This window comes from Lygodium microphyllum, chromosome 29 (assembly GCF_053477565.2).
Source record: "Lygodium microphyllum isolate KBCC chromosome 29, Lygodium_microphyllum_v1.1.10, whole genome shotgun sequence".
NCBI classification, from domain to species: domain Eukaryota; kingdom Viridiplantae; phylum Streptophyta; class Polypodiopsida; order Schizaeales; family Lygodiaceae; genus Lygodium; species Lygodium microphyllum.
This window is the reverse complement of record NC_141163.1, coordinates 114,489,924-114,509,638: the sequence shown is the minus strand read 5'-3', so window position 1 is coordinate 114,509,638 and position 19,715 is coordinate 114,489,924. Positions and strand designations below refer to the sequence as shown.

The 19,715-nt window shown below is 42.6% G+C and overlaps 1 protein-coding gene across 7 annotated transcripts in view; it reads right to left on the bottom strand.

Moving 5' to 3' along the window:
- The window catches only part of LOC148011057 (uncharacterized), a 222,661-nt gene extending 218,886 nt beyond the window's left edge, over positions 1-3,775 (bottom strand). For 3 of the 7 annotated variants that reach the window (XR_015689466.1, XR_015689465.1, XM_087671387.1), the window contains exons 1-3: positions 1,196-3,774; positions 779-1,019; positions 53-618 (exon numbers count right to left, since the gene is read on the bottom strand). Coding sequence is in view for 5 of the 7 variants with exons in the window: in XM_087671387.1 (XP_087527513.1) it covers positions 53-618; positions 779-1,019; positions 1,196-3,484 (3,096 nt within the window). In the remaining 2 variants the exon portion in view is untranslated. Of the gene's footprint in view, positions 1-52; positions 619-778; positions 1,020-1,195 lie in introns of all 7 variants that reach the window. The other 4 variants (XM_087671390.1, XM_087671391.1, XM_087671388.1 and 1 more) reach the window with 2 other exon arrangements.
- Positions 3,776-19,715: the final 15,940 nt, after the last annotated feature.

The following is a 19,715-nucleotide window of genomic DNA, read 5'->3' as shown; positions in this document are numbered from 1 at the left end:
ACAACCAGTCTTCCAACTCAGCACTCACGAAGTTTTTCCTTGTCTCTGTTACCTGAGTTTCTAGATATAACTGTCCTGTGGAAGATTGTTCAAAATCATCTGACTGCATCACAGGAACTGAAAAATCTGCATCTCCACTTTGTTCAATTCCAGATTGGAACATGTGAGCTTCAAGAAGAGATGCACTGGCAGGGGACCTCATACCATCGGGTTTTGTCAAATCACCCATTAAAGAAGCCTTTGAAGGAACAAGTGATGATCGTCTGCGAACTGGACTGATTTCATCAGTTCCAAAAGCGTGCTCACCGAGTCTCTGAGCAGTTGAAGCCTGGGATAATCTTTCCACATTTGCTGCATTTGTGCCCGGGAAAACCTTTAGTGACTCTCTGTTTAACAAAGTTGTTGGCCCCTGTACCATTGTATCCTGAGGAACAGTGGTGTTGTTGGTCAATTCGGCCAAAGAGACAGAGGACGAAATCCTCGAAACACGCCCAGATGGAGATTGAGATGCCCCAGCTGTGGCTACCTCACGTTGCTCATTGCCCACCTCAAAAGCTGTTGTTGATGTCCTATCTGAAGCAGGAGTTTGCATTGAAGGCAACTGTTCTGATTGTCTGGCTGCACGAGAAAATGATAGATCCATTAGTCCAACATCTCGATTGTCCTAAGTAATTGCTTCCATTTTATTTATTTCCATGTAGAATCACAAACATGAGAATTTGGGATAGCAGCATTAATGTAACTGAGAATAAAGTGGTAGGTAAAATGCTGGACTCACTCCAAGGGTCACGCTCGATGCCATACATGTCTGAGGGTGATTCAGCAAATGACACACCCACACTGTTTATCATTTGAGATTCCTTAAAACCTTCATTATTAGGTGCTACTACCGAGTTCCATCCTGAAGAAGGGGAAGAGGACAATCTTGCCATTTCTAGATGTGTGTGTGAAGGTCTGATTATCCCTGTACTTTGAGGTGGCTGGCCTTGAATCAGAGATGATCTTTCCTCATTGTTCACCTATTCAATTAGAATGAGAGACAACCATACTAATGCATCAGCCAATAAGATTGTAAGATTGCTTTATTCTTCACTCATATTGCTGTTAACGAGAAAATAGCAAGATATATCCCTTCCTGTTGATAAACAGAAACATAAACGCATCATGTAGCAACAGTATGACCAAAATTTGAGACCTGAGGAGCCTTGACATATGAGTCTCCTCTTGACTTCCGAATGGAGATGTGAGGAGATGGCATTCCCTCATCCTCAATCATGTATGGTTCACTTGTACTTTCAGTCATGAAAGAACCTGTTCTAGAACTTTCATCAGAAACTGGAGAAGAAACAGAAGATAAGAATCTGGTGTCGGACATTGTACGAGGGGACATAAGTACACTTGTATCCTCTGGCATCATCCGGTTTTCAATTAAGAATTCTTCACCCTCTATCACACTGACTTTAGGTATGTCATATGATGATACGGCCCTAGAGTTGTGCCTAGAAGGCACATCTGATGGCACTTGAGTAGATACACGTAGGGATGATGTCTGAGATGTAGGCATCTGAGGGTAAGCTTCATGTCGAACCAGATAGGATCCCATTCGAGAGCTCCGAGAAGGGGAAGGATCTGCAGATGCTGACTTTTGTCCTTCACTGGACGTACGCCGCTGGGAATAAATAAGCTCTCTTTGTTCCCCCTCAGGAAGTAACTCCTGTGGCTCTAGAATAGATGGTCCACCTCTGGACCTCCTCGTGTACCTGACTAAAGAAGGCTTTGGGAACCGATGTGTATCATCAATCATGAGCTCACTTTCAGTTACCTGATGAGCCTCTGTAGCCTTGAAGCTCCGACTTGGGCTCAATGAACGGTTCAAAGAAGTCACCCCATCAGATGGTACACCCTTCTCATCCATGGTCTGAATTTCTGTTCCTGAGTTTCGAGAGGAATAAATGGGCAATGTTGTATGTGTCAACATATATGGAGAACTTGCAGTGGGTTTAGAAGATTGGCTGGCACTGGAGCCCCCGTCCTTTAAAGGAAAAAAGCGTGATGCATTCTGGGACATATTAGACAGGCGTGGAGATGCAACCCCTTCATCCTCACTTTTATACACGCCAGTTCCTTCTGCAGTATATGATCTCGTTCTTGAACTTCGATTAGAATCAGGAGAAGGACCAGAAGGGGAAAATCTGGTTGACTGCACTGATGCACGTGGAGACTGAATCTGTTGCATGTCTGTACCTGTGACGTAGGCATCAGTACCTGACCTTTGATTTGAATCTAGAGAAGGAATGGAGGAGGAAGCCCTTGCTGACTGCGGGAATGGGCGTGGAGATCGTAAACTTTCTGGATAATCACTGTTTTTGGCCTCAATGACCTGCGGTACATTGACATAGGAGCTCTTTCTGGAGACCTGGCTCGGCATACGCAGAGATGTCAAGTCCTCAACAGGCTCAAAAGGCTCAGATTCTCTCTTGTGTCCCTGTGTATATTGCCCTGCTTCCTCCTGTGTCTCGTAGACAGGAGGTACTAACAGGGAGGATCCTCTGGAGGATGACCTTGGAGCCTGTCCAGACGTAGAGGGCGGACTCTGCATCACCTGAGATACTCCATTCGGGCCACTTGATCCAATGCTCTGTCTTAAATTTGGCGACTGTATGGTGGATGCAGAAGACAGTCTTGGAGCCTGAGAACCAGATAGGCGAGGGGCCCCCTGCGTCAGTCTAGGTTCCTGGACAGGTTGCTTGCCATAAGAAGACCAGGTTCGTGTTCTCTGTTCTGGAGAACCAGATAGGCGAGGGGCCTCCTGCATCAGACGAAGTTCCTGGACAGGTTGCTGGCCATAAGAAGACCCGGTTCTTGGCCTCTGTTCTGGAGTAACAGATAGGCGAGGGGCCTCCTGCATGAGTCGAGGTTCCTGGACAGGTTGCTGGTCATAAGAAGACCCGGTTCTTGGCCTTTGTTCTGGAGAGGCTAGTGAGGAGAGTCTTTGCACTTGTGTGGAAGATCGGGGGGAGGCCACAGGGCTCTCCTTTTGGAGATTGATAGCAGAAGGTGTGGATGTGCGCGGACCTGGGACACTGGACGTCTGATTATTAACAGGCTGAGATGGCCGAGGGGACGATGAGAGCCGTTGCCCTTGCTGCAAGGAGGAGCGGGGGGAGGCCTCACGGCTGGATGGAGCTTGCAATGTGTCGGGCAGAGGTCCTTTAAAGAAAGACGACGTTCTCGATCGACTCGGAGGTCCTGATGCACCAGAAGAAGAAGAAGAAGAAGCCCTAGCGATTTTCTGCTGTAGAGGTCCTGATGCACCAGAAGAAGAAGAAGAAGAAGAAGCCCTTGCGATTTGGTGTTGTTGTGAGGCATGCGGCGGCGCAGGGTGCTGCTTCGAACTGCGAGGGTGGTGGCGTGAGGCATTCTCGTTGTCGTCAATTGCATGGATGGCAGAGAACAAACTCGAATACTTGCGGTCGTCTGTCATCTCTCAGATTGTGTGTGCGTACGTTTTTAATTAGATCCCCGTGGCCCTGTCCTAACCGATTTTCGCATTTTGTAGATTCGTCAGCCTGTTGCTGTTGAGAGTCTGTGTCGGGTATCTAGCTCACCACGACCCCGGTCCCGACTCCCTACCTCCAGGAAACTCGTTAACGATCGTTACCTGAAACCTGACGTGGCCTCTATATTTTTGTCTTCTATAGGTTTCAGGTGGCCTCTATATTTTTGTCTTCTATATCTAGTAAGACGCTAGTACTCGCACAAGCAAGCGTGCTGCGTGGGCATACATCCTACTACCTAGAGAGGACCTCCGCAAGCGCGGGTCTTAAGGGCGCCTGTGTTATGCTGTTTCAACTCCCCTCCTTTCCTCTCTCTCTCTCTCTAAACACCCTTCCCATTAACTATACAGCAAACCCTAAACTCACTTTTTATAATGTATTGGCAATATCAAACTTTCTTGTGACAAACTAATGCATGATTGAGAGAACATGCATTATTTAAACATAAAACGAACAAAAGACAAACGATCAAAGCAACATTTAGTCTTCAAATAGATTCCTTTTGTGAGCATCTATTGCAGATGACAACATGTGTTTGCAAATGATTTCTTTTGCGAGTATCTATTACGGATTGCAACATCTATTTGCATTTGCAAACACAACTAAAATGATGTGTATACTAGGCAACATGCAGATCATTAAGAAGTATGAAGGAGTCTCAAATCTATAGCATCTATTTGTGTGTATATAAAACATTGCACATATGAGAGAGGGGGACAAAATTACCATTTAGTCTTCAAATAGTTTTCTTTTGCAAGCATTGCTATCAATGATAGCAAGTGTCCTCATTTGCACCTGCACTGGTGATGAAATATCATGTGAAGCATCACATGCAAACTTTACTTTTGCACAAACATGTTATGTACTACAAAAACACAACATAACATTAGCAAGATTACATTTCATGAACACACTAAATAACAAAAGCAATTAAAGTAAAGGTGAAGAGATACCTTGGCTGATATCCATATTTAGTTGATGCATCACCATCAAATAATGCAAGCCATGACACTCCCATCGTTGCCATCGAGGAGGAATCCTAATTGAGTGTGACCAAGACACAATTTGGCTATAAAGAAGGGGTGCCACATAATAACACTACACATATCCCTCTTAAAAAAATAATCTCAATAAAGAGGCCTTCCTACTCCACTGAACAAATGGAACATTCTCAAGATGCTCAACCATACGTGCAAGAGATCTACACAGTTTAGGTTCTTGTGCCAAAGGTAGAATTTTGTCATGCAATCTCATTTAAGTTTGTGATGCATGGTAGTAACCAAACACTAGGGTCTTTATTTTCCTACGAAATGCATGTGAAAAATTTAAACTAAAAAAGATGAAATGAGTCCTAAAAGAGAAATAATGTTCAAAGCAATCAAGTGTGATGAATATTGCAATAGGATATGATCGAACTCTTTGTAAGACTTCCTTGTACACAATATTAACAATGGAACCCACGTAGCAATCATTGTCCTACAAGATTTTCAACCCAACAGAAGATCTCACTCGAGAAAATGCCACATACAAGTTGCCCGTGTGTAAAGACCACGCTTTTATGATAATGTCCCATTAAAGTCAAAGTTTGTACTTGAGCCTTGTTAATAGTCATTACAAAAGCCAAATGTACATGAAACTATTGTCGCCTTATAGTAAAGGGAAAGTGCAAGGTTGAGGGAATGAAGGTTATTCTTGGAATGAATATGGCAGCAATGTTTATACCCATAATGATCTTAGCTTTCAAAACCTTGCTATTGAAAGCCTTGCATATCAACCTCATTCCATTATACAGTCCTCTTGCAAGATTCAAGTTTCAAAGCAAAATAATCGGTGCATTTACCTTCAAGAGCAATAAATGTGGTGGAAATCCACCTCTAAGATTAAGAGAATTCACATACTCTACAAAGTAGAGAAACATATTATCATTTGTATTAGCTATACTATTACCACTATAATATTGCCTTACATCTCCAAGCATCAAATGCAATGCTTCTAAATTCAATTGTTTAACCTCCATATTCCTTAGAGAAAGAATCGCCCTTTCAGCAAAAAAGAGCTACTTGATCACATACATTAGAGAAGTCATTGTAAACACATGCAATGAGAGCATGCTTGTAGGCAATGTAACTCTATTAGTAGCATATGTTAGGGTTATACCATCTCCAATACCTTGAAGCTACCCAATGATCTTTGCATTCTCAGAGCCATTATTATCACGCACTCATATTTTTTATCAGTTTTAAAATCCTTACTGTCACGATTGTGGGAGAGAAGGAAGGAGTCTCACTTGTAGCTTTCTTGCTTGCACAATGGGGGAATACACACACAGGTGGAGGCTGAAAACAGTTTTCCTCTTCTTAGTTGTGTAAGCCAAAAGAACTCTCGTACAAAGAAATAGAAGAACCCTATATATGGGTCTCAAACCAAACTCAACTAACTAAGGTGGCATACTAATTGAGCTACGAACTAGAGTAGATAAGAATAGCTGTCATCTAGCGATTATTCATGGGCGATGTACCAACCACATCTGCAACCAACAAGTTGGTGACATAAATGCACAACGATCACCCTAGCATATCATGAGTGGAGCTCGATATCTCAACACTTACATGTTGTCACAAAGCTAAGCAATATCGTTACAATCTTTCTTGATAACTACACATAAAATCTGTCAAAAATCACCTCCAAATAATAGGATCTTCCCACCAAAAGGTCAATTGCATGATATGATGTCTAGCAAGCTCTTATTCAAGCCTTCAAAAGCATAATGATGCACCATTAAAGCTTCATCTCACAAAATGAGATGGGTCTCTCTTAATAGTTTTGCCAAATCACTTTGCACGGGTATGTTGCATGTAGAGTAGCCCTCCAATTGTAATGGTATCTTAAATCTCAAGTGTGTCATGCGACCATTTGGCAATAGCAATACAATACTCCTTGATGATGTAGTTACCAAAGACAAACAACCATGTGCATGTAGTGTTGCCAAAATACATTTGTAAAGAAATGTTTTGCTCGACCTCGAGAACTATCCAAGAAGAAGAGCTTTTCCTCACCAACATGCAAGGCACAAAAAATAGCATGAAATGCATTAACTTGACCTTCATTGGATCTTGATCTTATCAAATCAACAATTTGTGCCTCATTACATCAATCATATTCAAGCTCCTCAAAAATAAGAGGATTTTCTTGTGATACTACACCTTGCAACTGTATTTCAGGCATCCTCAAGAAATCAGATAGAGTCTTACCATGCTACCTCAAGAGCAATCGTAGGTGTTTCAAGGCTTATTTCTTGCATCCATATGTAGCTAATCACCTTGCATACCACCCAAGCTTAGTCTATAGATAATATCCACTGCAACTGCAAATTCAAATTTCTCCCACGACTTAGCAAAGCTCGCAAAAAACTAATATTACCACAAAAAAATTTCCTCAATGGTATACCCAACGACATGTTCGAAGCTTCCTACAAACACTGAAATCACTCATTATCACTCTCCAACATACCCATTTCTACACATGCTTCCTTAAATGTGGGATATAACACAAATTGAACAATTCTCAAGTCCTTGAAAGATGTGCTTCCCCTACAAACCATCAAGAGCATTCATATATAGTACCATTTCACTAGATGTTGGGGACACAAAAAGCATCAAGCCAATGGTATTATCATTTTTTCTTTTTGTCCAAGCCCTTCTACTTGCTTCCAAACCATGAAGTAGGGAAATCTTGGTATAACAACATCCTTGCTTCAGAATACTATTGATTTGCAAGAAAACCACTCCATAAGAGTGGTCTTCCTAGCATTATGATTCAATCATTTGGACTGCATTATTTGCATTGTCGCCTTCATGTCTCATGATGCAACCCTAATTGTAGCTCTATCATTGCCTTTGTATATGTATTTGTAAAGATGCTTCACAATTATGACAGTGGAACATATCTCAATATTGATATGTGTATTAGATAACCATTATTATTTATAACGGTCTCACATACAAACTTCTTTGGGTATCCCTTTGTACACTTTCCTTCACTCATACATAGATCATGTGAATTAAATCGCCCACATGGACCATGTATATTACATCTAACCAATGTCTCATGCAACATGGGAAAATTTCCTTTGTCTAGCATCTCTGCATAGATTATTTTGTCATAATGCTCTATTGTTGAAGGCTTGTATGACTCTTCAAGAATCAACAATGTGTGAGAATGAGGCAACTCTCTCTTTAGGAACTCTATAAAACTAACATATACAACTACCTCTCCAAAAAGGTTTTTCTTAATAAGTGTGTGCATCAAATCCACATGCTTTGCATGGAAGGTGCAAGCAATAAAGTCAAGGTGGTTGTGTACCGGTTGCCCTTGCAATCGCACTTGTCGAATCTAGTTCTTCAAATTGCATATAAAAGTTATAAATAGATTTGGTTCCCCTTTGTCCATAGAATTCCCATAGAGTCCTAATACAATTGATGCATGAACCTTGGACCATGAGTGAAAGAGGACAGTAGCACAATTCTCTTACCCAGCATTTGCCCCCATGACATGAATATTAGCATTGTCTACATCAATCCACCAAAACCATGGTAAAGTTATGCATGCAATGTTCCATGACTCTGATGACACCATGAAATTGTGCACTCCTCGATACTACAGTATGCATTGACCATGTACTATTGCAATAGCTTTCCTCCTCTTAGAAGACATGCATTTGAGTCATTGCACGCTTGAATATGGTATGCACAAAAGTGCATTTGTGTGATTCAAACCTTGTTTATTAATTACTCAAGAGGCATGTCATCCACCACATCACTATAAGGAATCCTTATATGCCATCCATCTTATCCACTTGGGATGAGCAAGACATACAACATTGGCATATACGCCCAATGCAAATTTAACATTTGCACACATCAGCCCTCCCAAGTGAAGGAAGACATGGACATCACGATGGATGAGCTCATTTTCATCACCATTCCCATGTATAATAACAACAACCTCATTTCCAACGGGCACTAAGTACTGCCTTGATAAAGAACAACTCTCTTTAATTATTATCCTTAGCTCCACGACATCATTGTGTTGATAAAAAACACCAACATAGCAAAAAGCTTGGGCATATATATTGCAACTATATAATTTTTGAAGCGCTTACAATAATTTGGGGAGCAAGAAAACCAACACATGCAATTAATTTTCAATTTCATGCTCCGTATCATGCATGTACACTTGCATGAACCGTGGTCACGCTCAGCGATAGGCAGCATTGGACCAATGTGATGATACACCGAACTGTGTACATAGAAAGTACACCCATTTCTAGTCGTACCTATAAGCTCATCCACATGTGCCCCCATTAAAACGAAGGAAAGTGCACTATTATACCCTCGAATCTTGTTTTTGAATTCACAACTATTTCTCTAATGACCATCCAACAAATTTTACAAAAGTAGAGGTGGTTCTTGCAAAGATGGCAACCTAATCTTACCATTTTTGTAACAATGTTTACCAAATGTCCAAGAATGCCAATCCTGGTCTCCATGTGCGACAATATTGTGAAGCAATGCATGCAAACTTTTTCAAAGTTCCTAATGGATAGCACCTCAAGATCTCTGAATGCCAATATGTTCATTGAGGGATGGCTATCCATCTTAGGCAAGTCATCCAAAATTGAGCAGATTGCTCCATTTTCAAGAATGAATGAGCGTTTGCATTGCACTATCTCTTCTAGAGCATCCATATGCTCCTCCCCAATTACTTGTTCTTCTTTTTGTATTTGTACTCAACAGTGGGTGCCCCACATCTTGTATTTACGCTTCTTCCTCCACAATATGACAATGGTTCACTCGGACTTCTACTTACACAACCTAGCAATTGCTATTACTTTGATACGTTCATGATGCACAACATTAAGTCCCATAGATTGGAGGAGCGCTTCTAAAATTTTGGTATGCTAGACATTCCATAAGCACATCATTATGGGTCCCCATGTCTCCTAAGACATTGTGATCCACATTGTCAATCACATCATCATTTGATACATGGATATTCCCCATGGAAAAATGTTGTGGCTACTATACATTCACAACACATGCAAACCACCATACAAAGAATTGAATTGGGCTAAGCTATTGAAAGGGATTTGTTAATGGAGATAAGGTAAGGTTAACACATAATTATGCACTCTAGAAGCATGAAAACATACAAACGGAAGCAACATTCCCAAAAACCCCTTAACTCAAAACTCCCCTTGGATATTTTGAAATTATGTTCCTCTCAGTTTAAGACATTGCTTATGAAATCTTGGTGGAGTGTCCTATGTAATGAACACAAAAGGGTATGTTTTACATAAGTAAGACTTAAACGAATAAAATGTGACTAACAAATATCAAAACAATGATATCCAACACATGTATGTTGAAACAATGATATCTAGCATATATAAATAAGTATATATGTATGTTTATATGTATACACAGAGAGAGAGAGAGAGAGAGAGAGAGAGAGAGAGAGAGAGAGAGAGAGAGAGAGAGAGAGAGAGAGAGAGAGAGAGAGAGAGAGAGAGAGAGAGTGAGTGAGTGAGTGAGAGAGAGTGTGTGTGTGTGTGTGTGCGCGCGCGCGAGGGAGAAAATGACAATATGAACATGAAATCCATAAATTCAAAGAAGATGACATTAAATCATAGAAGTTCCAATAAAAGAACACAATAAAAAAGATCAACCATCTATCAAGAAGCCTCTAATGTCTTGTAGTAGATGTGTGCAACTTTTTGTTATTTTTGCCAATAGACCTATCAAGTTCCCTCGGAACAACTTGTGACTTCCCAATCTCCCTTTGTAGCATTGGCACATGCTTGAACAATCAAAGAAATGGCCCACAACATTCATTATTGCATCAAAGAGGTGACCTCTCAATGGTCTCAGCCCGAATCACATTATCCACTTAATTGCAAATTGTTTCTCGCACGGCGGGTAGTGTCACTTCTTTGCATTGGAAGCTCTTCCATTGGGATGTAAAGGTATCTATAAATCTCTTCAACCAAACAAAGCTCTTTGCCAAAGCACACTCACTTTGCTTGATACTACATATATTAAGCAATGCTTGTGAATCTCTTTTTTTCAACCTAAAAGAATCACATGTGCATGTACGTAATGCATGCTTGGACTATTTTGCACACAATGGAGTTGTGGAAAATCCGCATAGCCATGCTTCCCCCATGTGTACTCAAAACTATGTTGGGAAAGACATCTCCATACTCCATTGCTATAATGCCATTGAAATCCATCTCGATAAACTTTTTGGAAAATAAAAACCAACATTCATAAAACAATAAACCACGCACCAATTCAAACAATAAAATACCTAAAACTCAAAAATTAAGACAATAAATCTTTTGAAATGATAATCACAGATAGAAGGAAAAAACCGTGCAGTTGTATCAAGTTGGAATAGTCCAAAAACCAATATAAGCAATTGCTTTCTCACAAAAAAATAAACAAAGACATAACTCTTGAAATTATCATTATCATGTGAAGGATTTGTAATTCTTTTCAATATATTTTAAGCGCCTCCCATAATTGAGGTACTTGTCATTGCCATGTAAAGCACATCTAACACGAAAATGCTGCTTTTTGATAGATCCTCTAATATGGACTTTCAATATGCTACATGCATTTGGGTATATTTGCTTAGAGCGTGCAAGCTCCTCCAATGTGGACTTTCAATATCCTACATGCATTTGGGTATGCTTGCTTTCGATGCTTGAGAAATGAAAAAAAATCAAATTTGAATAACTAAAGTTACAACATGGGTCCCAAAGTGCTTGCTTTCGATGCTTGAGAAATGAAAAAAATCAAATTTGAAATAACTAAAGTTACTACATGGGTCATTCAGCTACCCTAATCTCTTCGTCTATCATCTATTTGCATCACTATCTAAGCTTCACAATGGGAGCGCACGGGTGGATGTTTACCGTATTTACCGCAGCACAGAGGAGCAGGAAATTGGAAAAAAGTAAAAAAGGAAAATAGCAAAAAGGCTCAGGATAAAAGAAGGAGAAGGCGCCCTGGAAATTGAAATGCTTGGCACGACCCCTGAAAAGCCTCAGTGTCGCCTCGAGACAGCAAAAGAGTAAAAGGCGCACCATTAAATGTGGAAGCGCCGCCCCCGAATCCTTGTAAAAGAGCACCAGGCTCGCTCCTGTGCAAAGTGTACGCATTAGTTGGGAATAGGATAAATTAGAATAGTGGGAAATGGGAAAAAGGGCCTAGGCTACGGCCGGCCATGTAAAAAAGGGAAAAGGGGATGACCGCCCAAAAAGAATTTAGGGCTTTGTATATAAAGTTGAAAAGTGAATGAGAAGCTCATTCTTTTGGTGTGTGGCAAAAGGAGTCTTCTTCTTCCTCTCTTCTTATCTCCTTCTTGCTTGTGTGTGCTCTTGAGAGAGGGAGTGTGAGAGTGTGAGGGAGTGAGTGTGTGGGAGTGAGGGATCAATTGGGTGAAGCCCTTCACCATCTCCTCTTCTCTTCTTCTCTTCTCTTCTCTTCTCTTCTCTCGCGCGCATGGCTATGGAGGATGGAGCTTGGAGATGGAGGAGGCTTGAGGATGCTTGAGCTAGCATCAAGAATCGTGGAGCTACCGGAGTGTAAGAGAGAGGAGGGAACTCGATCAAGCATCAAGGTAAGCTCATTACACTTGTAGGATCGACGGCGCATCAGCTAGGTGAGAGATAGCCATTAGAGCTCGCTTGGAACTCTTGAAGCAATAAGCAGTCCGTGGGTTTTGGTGGTTGAGCGAAAGCTCCCACATTTTGGTTCCGTTGCTGGGACAACGGATTCAAGCTTGAGTACTTGCGCGCCTCATATCGAGCACTGAAGTAGGGGATTCATCCCCAAAACGGAGCTTGAAATACGTAGGAAGTTTGGGTGTTTTTTATCTTCAAAATAAGTAAATATTTTGGGATATTTTGGTTGTTTGATGATTGGAAAACATGGAGAAATTAGTTCAGTTTTTTGCTTTTGATTCTTATTGCGTTTAGAGTAGGCTAACATTAGGAAATCGCACCCGAAAGACATAGGGTTTGCTGCTGTAAAACAGGGAGAAAATCGGGGAAAACATGTGGAAAATGGAGGAAATGCTCATTTGAATGTGTAGGAATCGCAAGGAGAGTGTTCGATAACATCCGAATAATGTCCAGTAGGGATATAAGTTCTTGGAGGGCAAGGAAATCCTCATTTGCAACCAGCTGAGAGAGAGAGAGAGAGAGAGAGAGAGCTTGGGTGACCCGTTCGATCGATTAGTGCGAGGAGTTACGTTGGTATCGGCGATCCCCAGGTATATAGATCTCTCCCCCATCACTCCAGCATCATTCCTGTTGAATCTTGTAGCCTATAATAATCAATATCTTAAGATTTTGGACAATTTTATGCTCGAAAGTGCATTCGAGTCGACGGAATCAGACACCCGATCTAGTGTCCGATTTTCAAAATCAGATGTCCAATTCTGAGAATCGAACGTTCGAACAACCATCTGATCGGACCAACCCGTCCGATCTTGGGACTTGGACCACTCGGGCACTCGGACCAACCCCGTCCGATCGGACACTTCATCCGATCGTCCGATCGAGGAAATCGAACTCACTAATTAGGACACGTCAACAATTGGACCACACACCTGGTCCGATCGGACCACTTGTCCGATTTTCGAAAATCGGACACTTGACCCCTGTCCGATTCTGAGAATCAGATAGCTCAGACTCGGACCCACCTGGTCCGATTCCGAGAATCGCACCACTGGTAAATCGGACTACCGGTAAATCGGACGTCCGATTCTCAGAATTGGACACATTCTTAGGCAGAAAAAAAGAAAATTTACCCCCACGATCGACTGGAAGCACAACCCGCTCCAAGACAACATAGCGAGCGCCTTATAGGCAGTTCCCGACGTAGGAGTCACCACCAAGGGACAAGGGGACGGTGCTGGAGCACTCCCCAGGACCAAACACGTTGAGAACGGAAATCCAATCGTAGGACCTGTGATCGACCCCCTAATGAATAGCTAGAAGCAGCGTAGACCCCAGAATCTGCTAGAACGGCCAGGACTTGAGCAACGAAGCTTATCAGGCCGAGACGAGACAAGAGGGCGTACCTAGGGTCTTGACACTCGGCCGACACGTGGTTTCCGCAACAGCATACGCATTGGACGTGCGGGCGCGTTGGTCGTCTCAACATGTCTTGCAACTTGGCTAATTCCATCTTGACCTCAGCCAAGCCTTGGTCTGTCTCGCTGGCCTTCCCCTTATCTTGGGATGATGGGATTGACCGCTCACTAGAGACTGACGTTCTCTCTGAGCTTCGCGAGTTGGTCTCCTCTAGATTTGAGCTCCTGGAGCTCCGCTCTTTCAGCTGATCATCGACCCTGATGGCTTCCTCAAACACTAGCCACCGCATCCCGTTGTAAGCTTGAGTTGCTTGCCAAAGCCTTATATAACTCCTCGTCTCAAATTCCGCTGATGAATACAGTCAAAACTGCTCTTTTAGTCGGTCGCTCGCCCAGAGGGATTCTCTTAAAGAGACTCCTCACATGGGTCATGTAGTCGCAGATGTCCTCCTTCTCTTTTTGCTTGATGTTCATCAAGCGTACTAGCAGGTTATCGGAGTATCCGGGCTCGGGGAATCTCTTGACGAAGAGATCCTTGAGGTCATTGAAGTTGGCTCGCTCTATCGCATCTAGGCTCGTATACCACGTCCTACCCTTGTCGCCTAGGCAAAGCCCGAATGCTTGCGAGCGTTGAGTTTAGTCATTAAGGCCGCTGGCTTCACAGACTTGCTCAAACTCCTCAACAAAGTTGTATGGGTCGTCGTGAGGTTGGCACTTATCGAGTTGCTTGGCAACAATCGGTATCTTGGCGTGGCTCTTTGAGCCTTGGTTCGCCCCTAATCCTGCAACGAGCAGCGACGTCGCTAGTGTAGTGGCACTCTTCTCTACTGCTGTATTATCGAGCAGCCGTTTCATGAGAAGCTCGCTCAACGTTAAGTCTTCCTCTAGTGTTCTCTCATGGTCCGTTCGATTTCGGCCAGCCAAGTTCAGCACTCGGTGCACCTCATGTAGCTCCATGCTTTGCCTTTGGCTCCTAGCCTGCTGATCCCTATTGTACTCGGCTATGCCCTGCAATGCCTTGCGGGGTAGCCTTCTCTTCTCTTCTAGATCTGCAATGATTGCGTCTGCTATCCTGCCTCAGTGCTCATACCGGGCTTGCATGTCGTAATTGCTCACCAGCTTCTGCAGAATAGCGTCTGGGAATACGTTCAAATCGGGCATGCGGGTCGTAACTGCTCACCAGCTGGCATCCGGGAATACGTTCAAATCGAGCTCCTCATTAGACCAATGGTCTGAGCTCTCTTCCGTCATGATCGAGTTCTCCCGCTCCACTACGCTATCGATCAGGTTGAATGGACTTAACTGATCCTCGTCGTTGGCTCTCCTTGCTTGGTCCTATTCTGTGCTTTGATGGGTTGTCTATGTCTTGGGTCCTCTCCTATTGGTGGGTTCCTTGAGTGGTTTCTCTGAGTGAGTTTCTTTGGTTATTGCATACAAACCTCAATTTATGTTCACTCAGTGTGTGTCGTTTCTCGTGCACTTGTGGTCAATCAAGTTTTTAGCTTTGTTATGTGTACTTCAAGTGCGGAATTCAATGTGAGTGCGGCAAACAATCCCTATATGCTAACTACAGTAGGTTCAGCCATGATGTCGCGCATTGTAGATTACCAAGAAGATTTCCATACTCGCAATCCTACGGCCAACCTTATCTAGCAAACATGCCGCAGCCATTCTTCAGAAGGGGAGCCCCATTGGCTCTTCCCGTGCCTAACGACATGAAACCAGCCACCCCTAGAGTGGATATCAACCCTATCAGCATTCCTAAACCGCCTGGTCCTTACGTGACCCACCCACCGAGCGACGCTCCAGTACACTACGTGGAGGAGCCGAATGATGAAGAGACCTACATATACCCTTACGTCTCACACGACAACGAGGGCAACGCGGTCCTCATGGATTATTGACCGGTGCTGGTGATGGCGTTAGGACGAGAGCGAGGTAGAGGCCTAGGAGGGCAGCCGTAGGATCCATTCACTTGTTGGACTTGTGGTCACCCAGTCATGTCTCATCACGCTGCCCTGAAAGAGAGCAGCAAAACAGAGACAAGGCTGACCAAAGGTGCGCAGAGTGCGGAATCACCCATCTTTTCGTAAATTGCCCAAAGCGAAAGCCATCCTCTAGCTCAGCCAACTTGCCATCTGTCCCATTGGGGCTGTTTGGTGTCGAAAACCTCGATAGGGAGGCCACACCTATTCCATTGTGGGTCATGACCCGAGCCCAAATGAAGCAGGCGGGCATCTCTTTGCCAGGACCTAGCAATCTTGACGCAACCTCGGTAGGGAAGAAAAGCCACAGGCGGAAAAAGAAGAGATCGGAAGCTAAAGTCGCACTAAAAACCGAGGGTGCTACGACCTTGCCTGCTAGAAAGAAGGTTTCACACGCAGAGGCAGAGACTTCAGCCCTTGTTTGCTGTGAGAATTGCCTCTTTTACATTGGTATTAGAGCATGGATTTTGATCCATGGGAAGGGTCATTTTCATGGTGGATCTAGTCACAGACTCAATATAGGGTAACTGGGAGGACAAAGCTTGGTCACAGGACTAGGTACAGTTCAAACCGTGGCTAGCCATGGCTATCTGCATCAAGTCATCACTATTTTGGAGGTTCATGGGGGCTTTATGGTAAAAATAGCAACTCTTTCAACTCATAGGTCAGTTTTTGAGGGAGATTGGACTAACTTGAGTTAAACAAGGATTAGAGAGGAGTAAACAGGTTTACTTTTTATTAACCAAGGGTTTCTTCTTCTCTTCCCTCTTTCTCTCAAGCTTCCCTACAAGCTACCATGGAAATCTCTACTCAGATCTCCTTCTAGGAACTTCCATCCATCAAATGGCTTGGTAACATTTTTCTACAGGTCATGAGCTTTATGTAGAGTACCCATATGATATATTTGGACTCCATTTGATGCTTGTTGTAGAGGAGTATGTCAATGCCATTGATACCAAAAGCTTCACACGCTCGATGGGGGAAGTTGGAGTTTTTGAAACGGCCACAGAAATGCCTCCCATCAGGAAGTCGATCGACTGCAAAGCCATAAGGTCCCTTTTTCTCAGAAGGAGAAGAAATTAAGATGGAGCTCAGATAGGGCTACAACCATTGTTGTTGCAGTTGCATATTGTAAATGGCACTTGGTACATCGCAAGTTTTGGTTGAAGTAGCGCTTCTGAGGTATGTAGGATGTTGGTCTCGAAAGGAGTTCTTATAAATAGAAAACCCTGACAGTTTCTGACTCACAGAAGTAAGTGATCGATCAAACCTTTCTTCCATTGCTTCCTTGTCAGTTGTTTGATGATCGGCACTTGGATATTGCTAAAGCTACTGCGGGCTATGGCGCTCCTTGCAAACTCAAGCGTCTTTGGCTGCTTTTACGACCAATAGTGCGGCTGCATCTTCCTAACTTCCTTGTGCATTTGCCATTCCACTCAAAAGTAGCAAAATGAGAAGCACTAGCTGGCTAATGGCCACCATAGACCACAAAAGGTACATCTCAAGTGTATCATAAAAACCTGCCCTCGTCTCACCCTTCTTCCTGTGCTTCTTTCGATTCCTTGCCCCCCCCCATGTAGAGAAGGCATCAGAAACTTTGATTGGCCAATCATCAAAACCCTATGCTCCACTCCATGCCTCAGAGATCTGCATTTCACCTCGGGCTTTGCAGCAATTTGAGCCAACATTGTGCGACCTTTATATTGCTTTCAAAGCAAAATTTACATTGGACGAGAAGGAGATGGTAGCTTGCCAAAACGGCTGCAAGGAGGCACCATTGTGCTGTTAAAATGGCAAGCAAATGCAACAAGATAGAGCGGCGAGCTATGCAAAGGGAAGGAGGAAGCATGGAGCCACATGCTTGTTCTCGGTTCAAATAATGGCAAGCTTCGGGATGCTGTCCTTGTGAGGGAGGGAGGAGAGACACCCTAAAAGATGACCGAGCAGGTATGATTTCAAGAATTTCTTGAAGTATTGATGAGGATTTCAAGATATATGGCTTCCTAGAGATGAAGGGAAGCTTCTATGCTTGAAATAAAACCGACATTGGAGCCCTTTGAGGAGATTTGAAGCATTCTTGCTCTCTTGAATTCGGGTAAACAAGGGCAGCCACTCAATTCTTCAAAAATTTTGGTCTTACAAGGTTCAATTTCATGGGGCTTTTGTGCACTACAACTCCAAGAAGGCATTATGGATATTTCTTCAAGCATTGGATTCTCTTGAATCATTGGAGCTCTCTATTGGAAGTAATGCCTACATTACATGGAAGCAACCATTATGGGCAAAAATTTTGCTTAAAGTTGGGCCTATATATTTCAATTTGGATCAAATTGATAATGGATTTTATGGAGTATTGACCGATTGTGGTTCATCTACCATTCTTCAACAACAATCAAGAGGTAATTCTTGTTCTCTACTCTTAATTTCCCTATTAACCCACTTGTTCAAGCCTTCCGATTGCTGAAAGGGAAGAAATTAAGAGTAAATCATTGATGTCATGATCATATAGTACCCTACCTAGGGCTGATTGATGTAGTTTACTGATTTCCAACTTTGCCCATTCACAAATTGATGCCCAAATGATTGCATAGAGTGATTCATTACTCATATTTTGTGCCTAACTTGTACATGACTTGGTGGAACTAATATTGACGCTTAGGACTGAAAAATGCCAATGAAAATGGTAAGTGGAATATTGTAAATTAGTGAGTCACTGCAAAGGGTAGTTCCCTATCCATAGCTCTTCCAATTTTAGCAAAATTTTCCATTTTCCACTTGCATTTCATCAAAGAATCAATGGCTTTTTCCGTCTATGGATAGCATCATTGTTTTCTTAGCCTAGAATGTACTTCCCATGTTGATACCCATGAGGAAAAGCGGATGCTGGGCGAGTTGGGAAGACAAACGAGAGATGACCCTCCCTTCCCAATTATGACCCTAATGGGGTGCACAACCCGACACGGGAGGAACTTTGCACACGTCCCGTAGTCTCGGAGCCCACGTACTTTTTTCAAGTTTAGGTACAGGTGCAAGTACATCCATTTGATAGTGATTGGCAAAGACATTTCAGTTACATCAGGGAATTACAGGTGTTAGAAGTTCTATTGGCACAAACAAGAACATGGCATTTCATACTCTTTTGATACCTACAAGGTCACAGTTTTCCACAGGTTTATACAGTAGGTACCCACTATTTACAAGTTATTATTGAGCCCTACAGGTTCCCACTACCCTCTCCAATTATCTACAGGGGTTTGCAGGGTTTATTCTTACACAGGGAACTCCTACAGTTCCAAATAAGGCACTTACAGGTTATTGACAAGTTGCAGGAAATTCCAGGACAACAATAAAGATCTTATTACAAAAAATTATGTATATATCTATAATTAGAACTTGATAGCTTGTTGGATAGAGGGCATAATAAGCTTCAATTTGAATCAAGAAGTTCAGCTATCTGACATCTGTAGCTCAAGATATTTCAATTTTAGCGACAATGAGTACAGTTGGATAGCTCCTGAATAGCATAACATGGACTCACTGGTTGTCAGTATTTCACCTAAGACCTTCATCCCAAGTTGAAATCTCTTCAAATGTCTATATCCCTACATCATAAGATTTATTTGGAGCTACTAAGCATCGCGATTGAAGTAATACTTTGAGATATACAAGGGATTTTATGATTGACAGTCCATTATTACTGTAACCATTTCCAATGGCCAAAGGCAAAAGGAAAGACCAAGTGATGGAGACAATTCAAGAAGACATTAGAGAGTATGCCAATGAAAAAAATAACACTAATGAAGCTTGAAATCAAGACCAACATGATGATGGTGTAAGTGTTGGTAATGCCCATAGTGTACAACTTGGAAATGATGAGAACCAAGCATTCCATGAACCTTTTGGGGATCCTACACTTTCAAATGAGTTACATATGATGAGCATTGGAATGCATGATGGATTTGAAAAAATTTCTAATTCAATGGGAAATATGAAAAAGACAACCAATTCA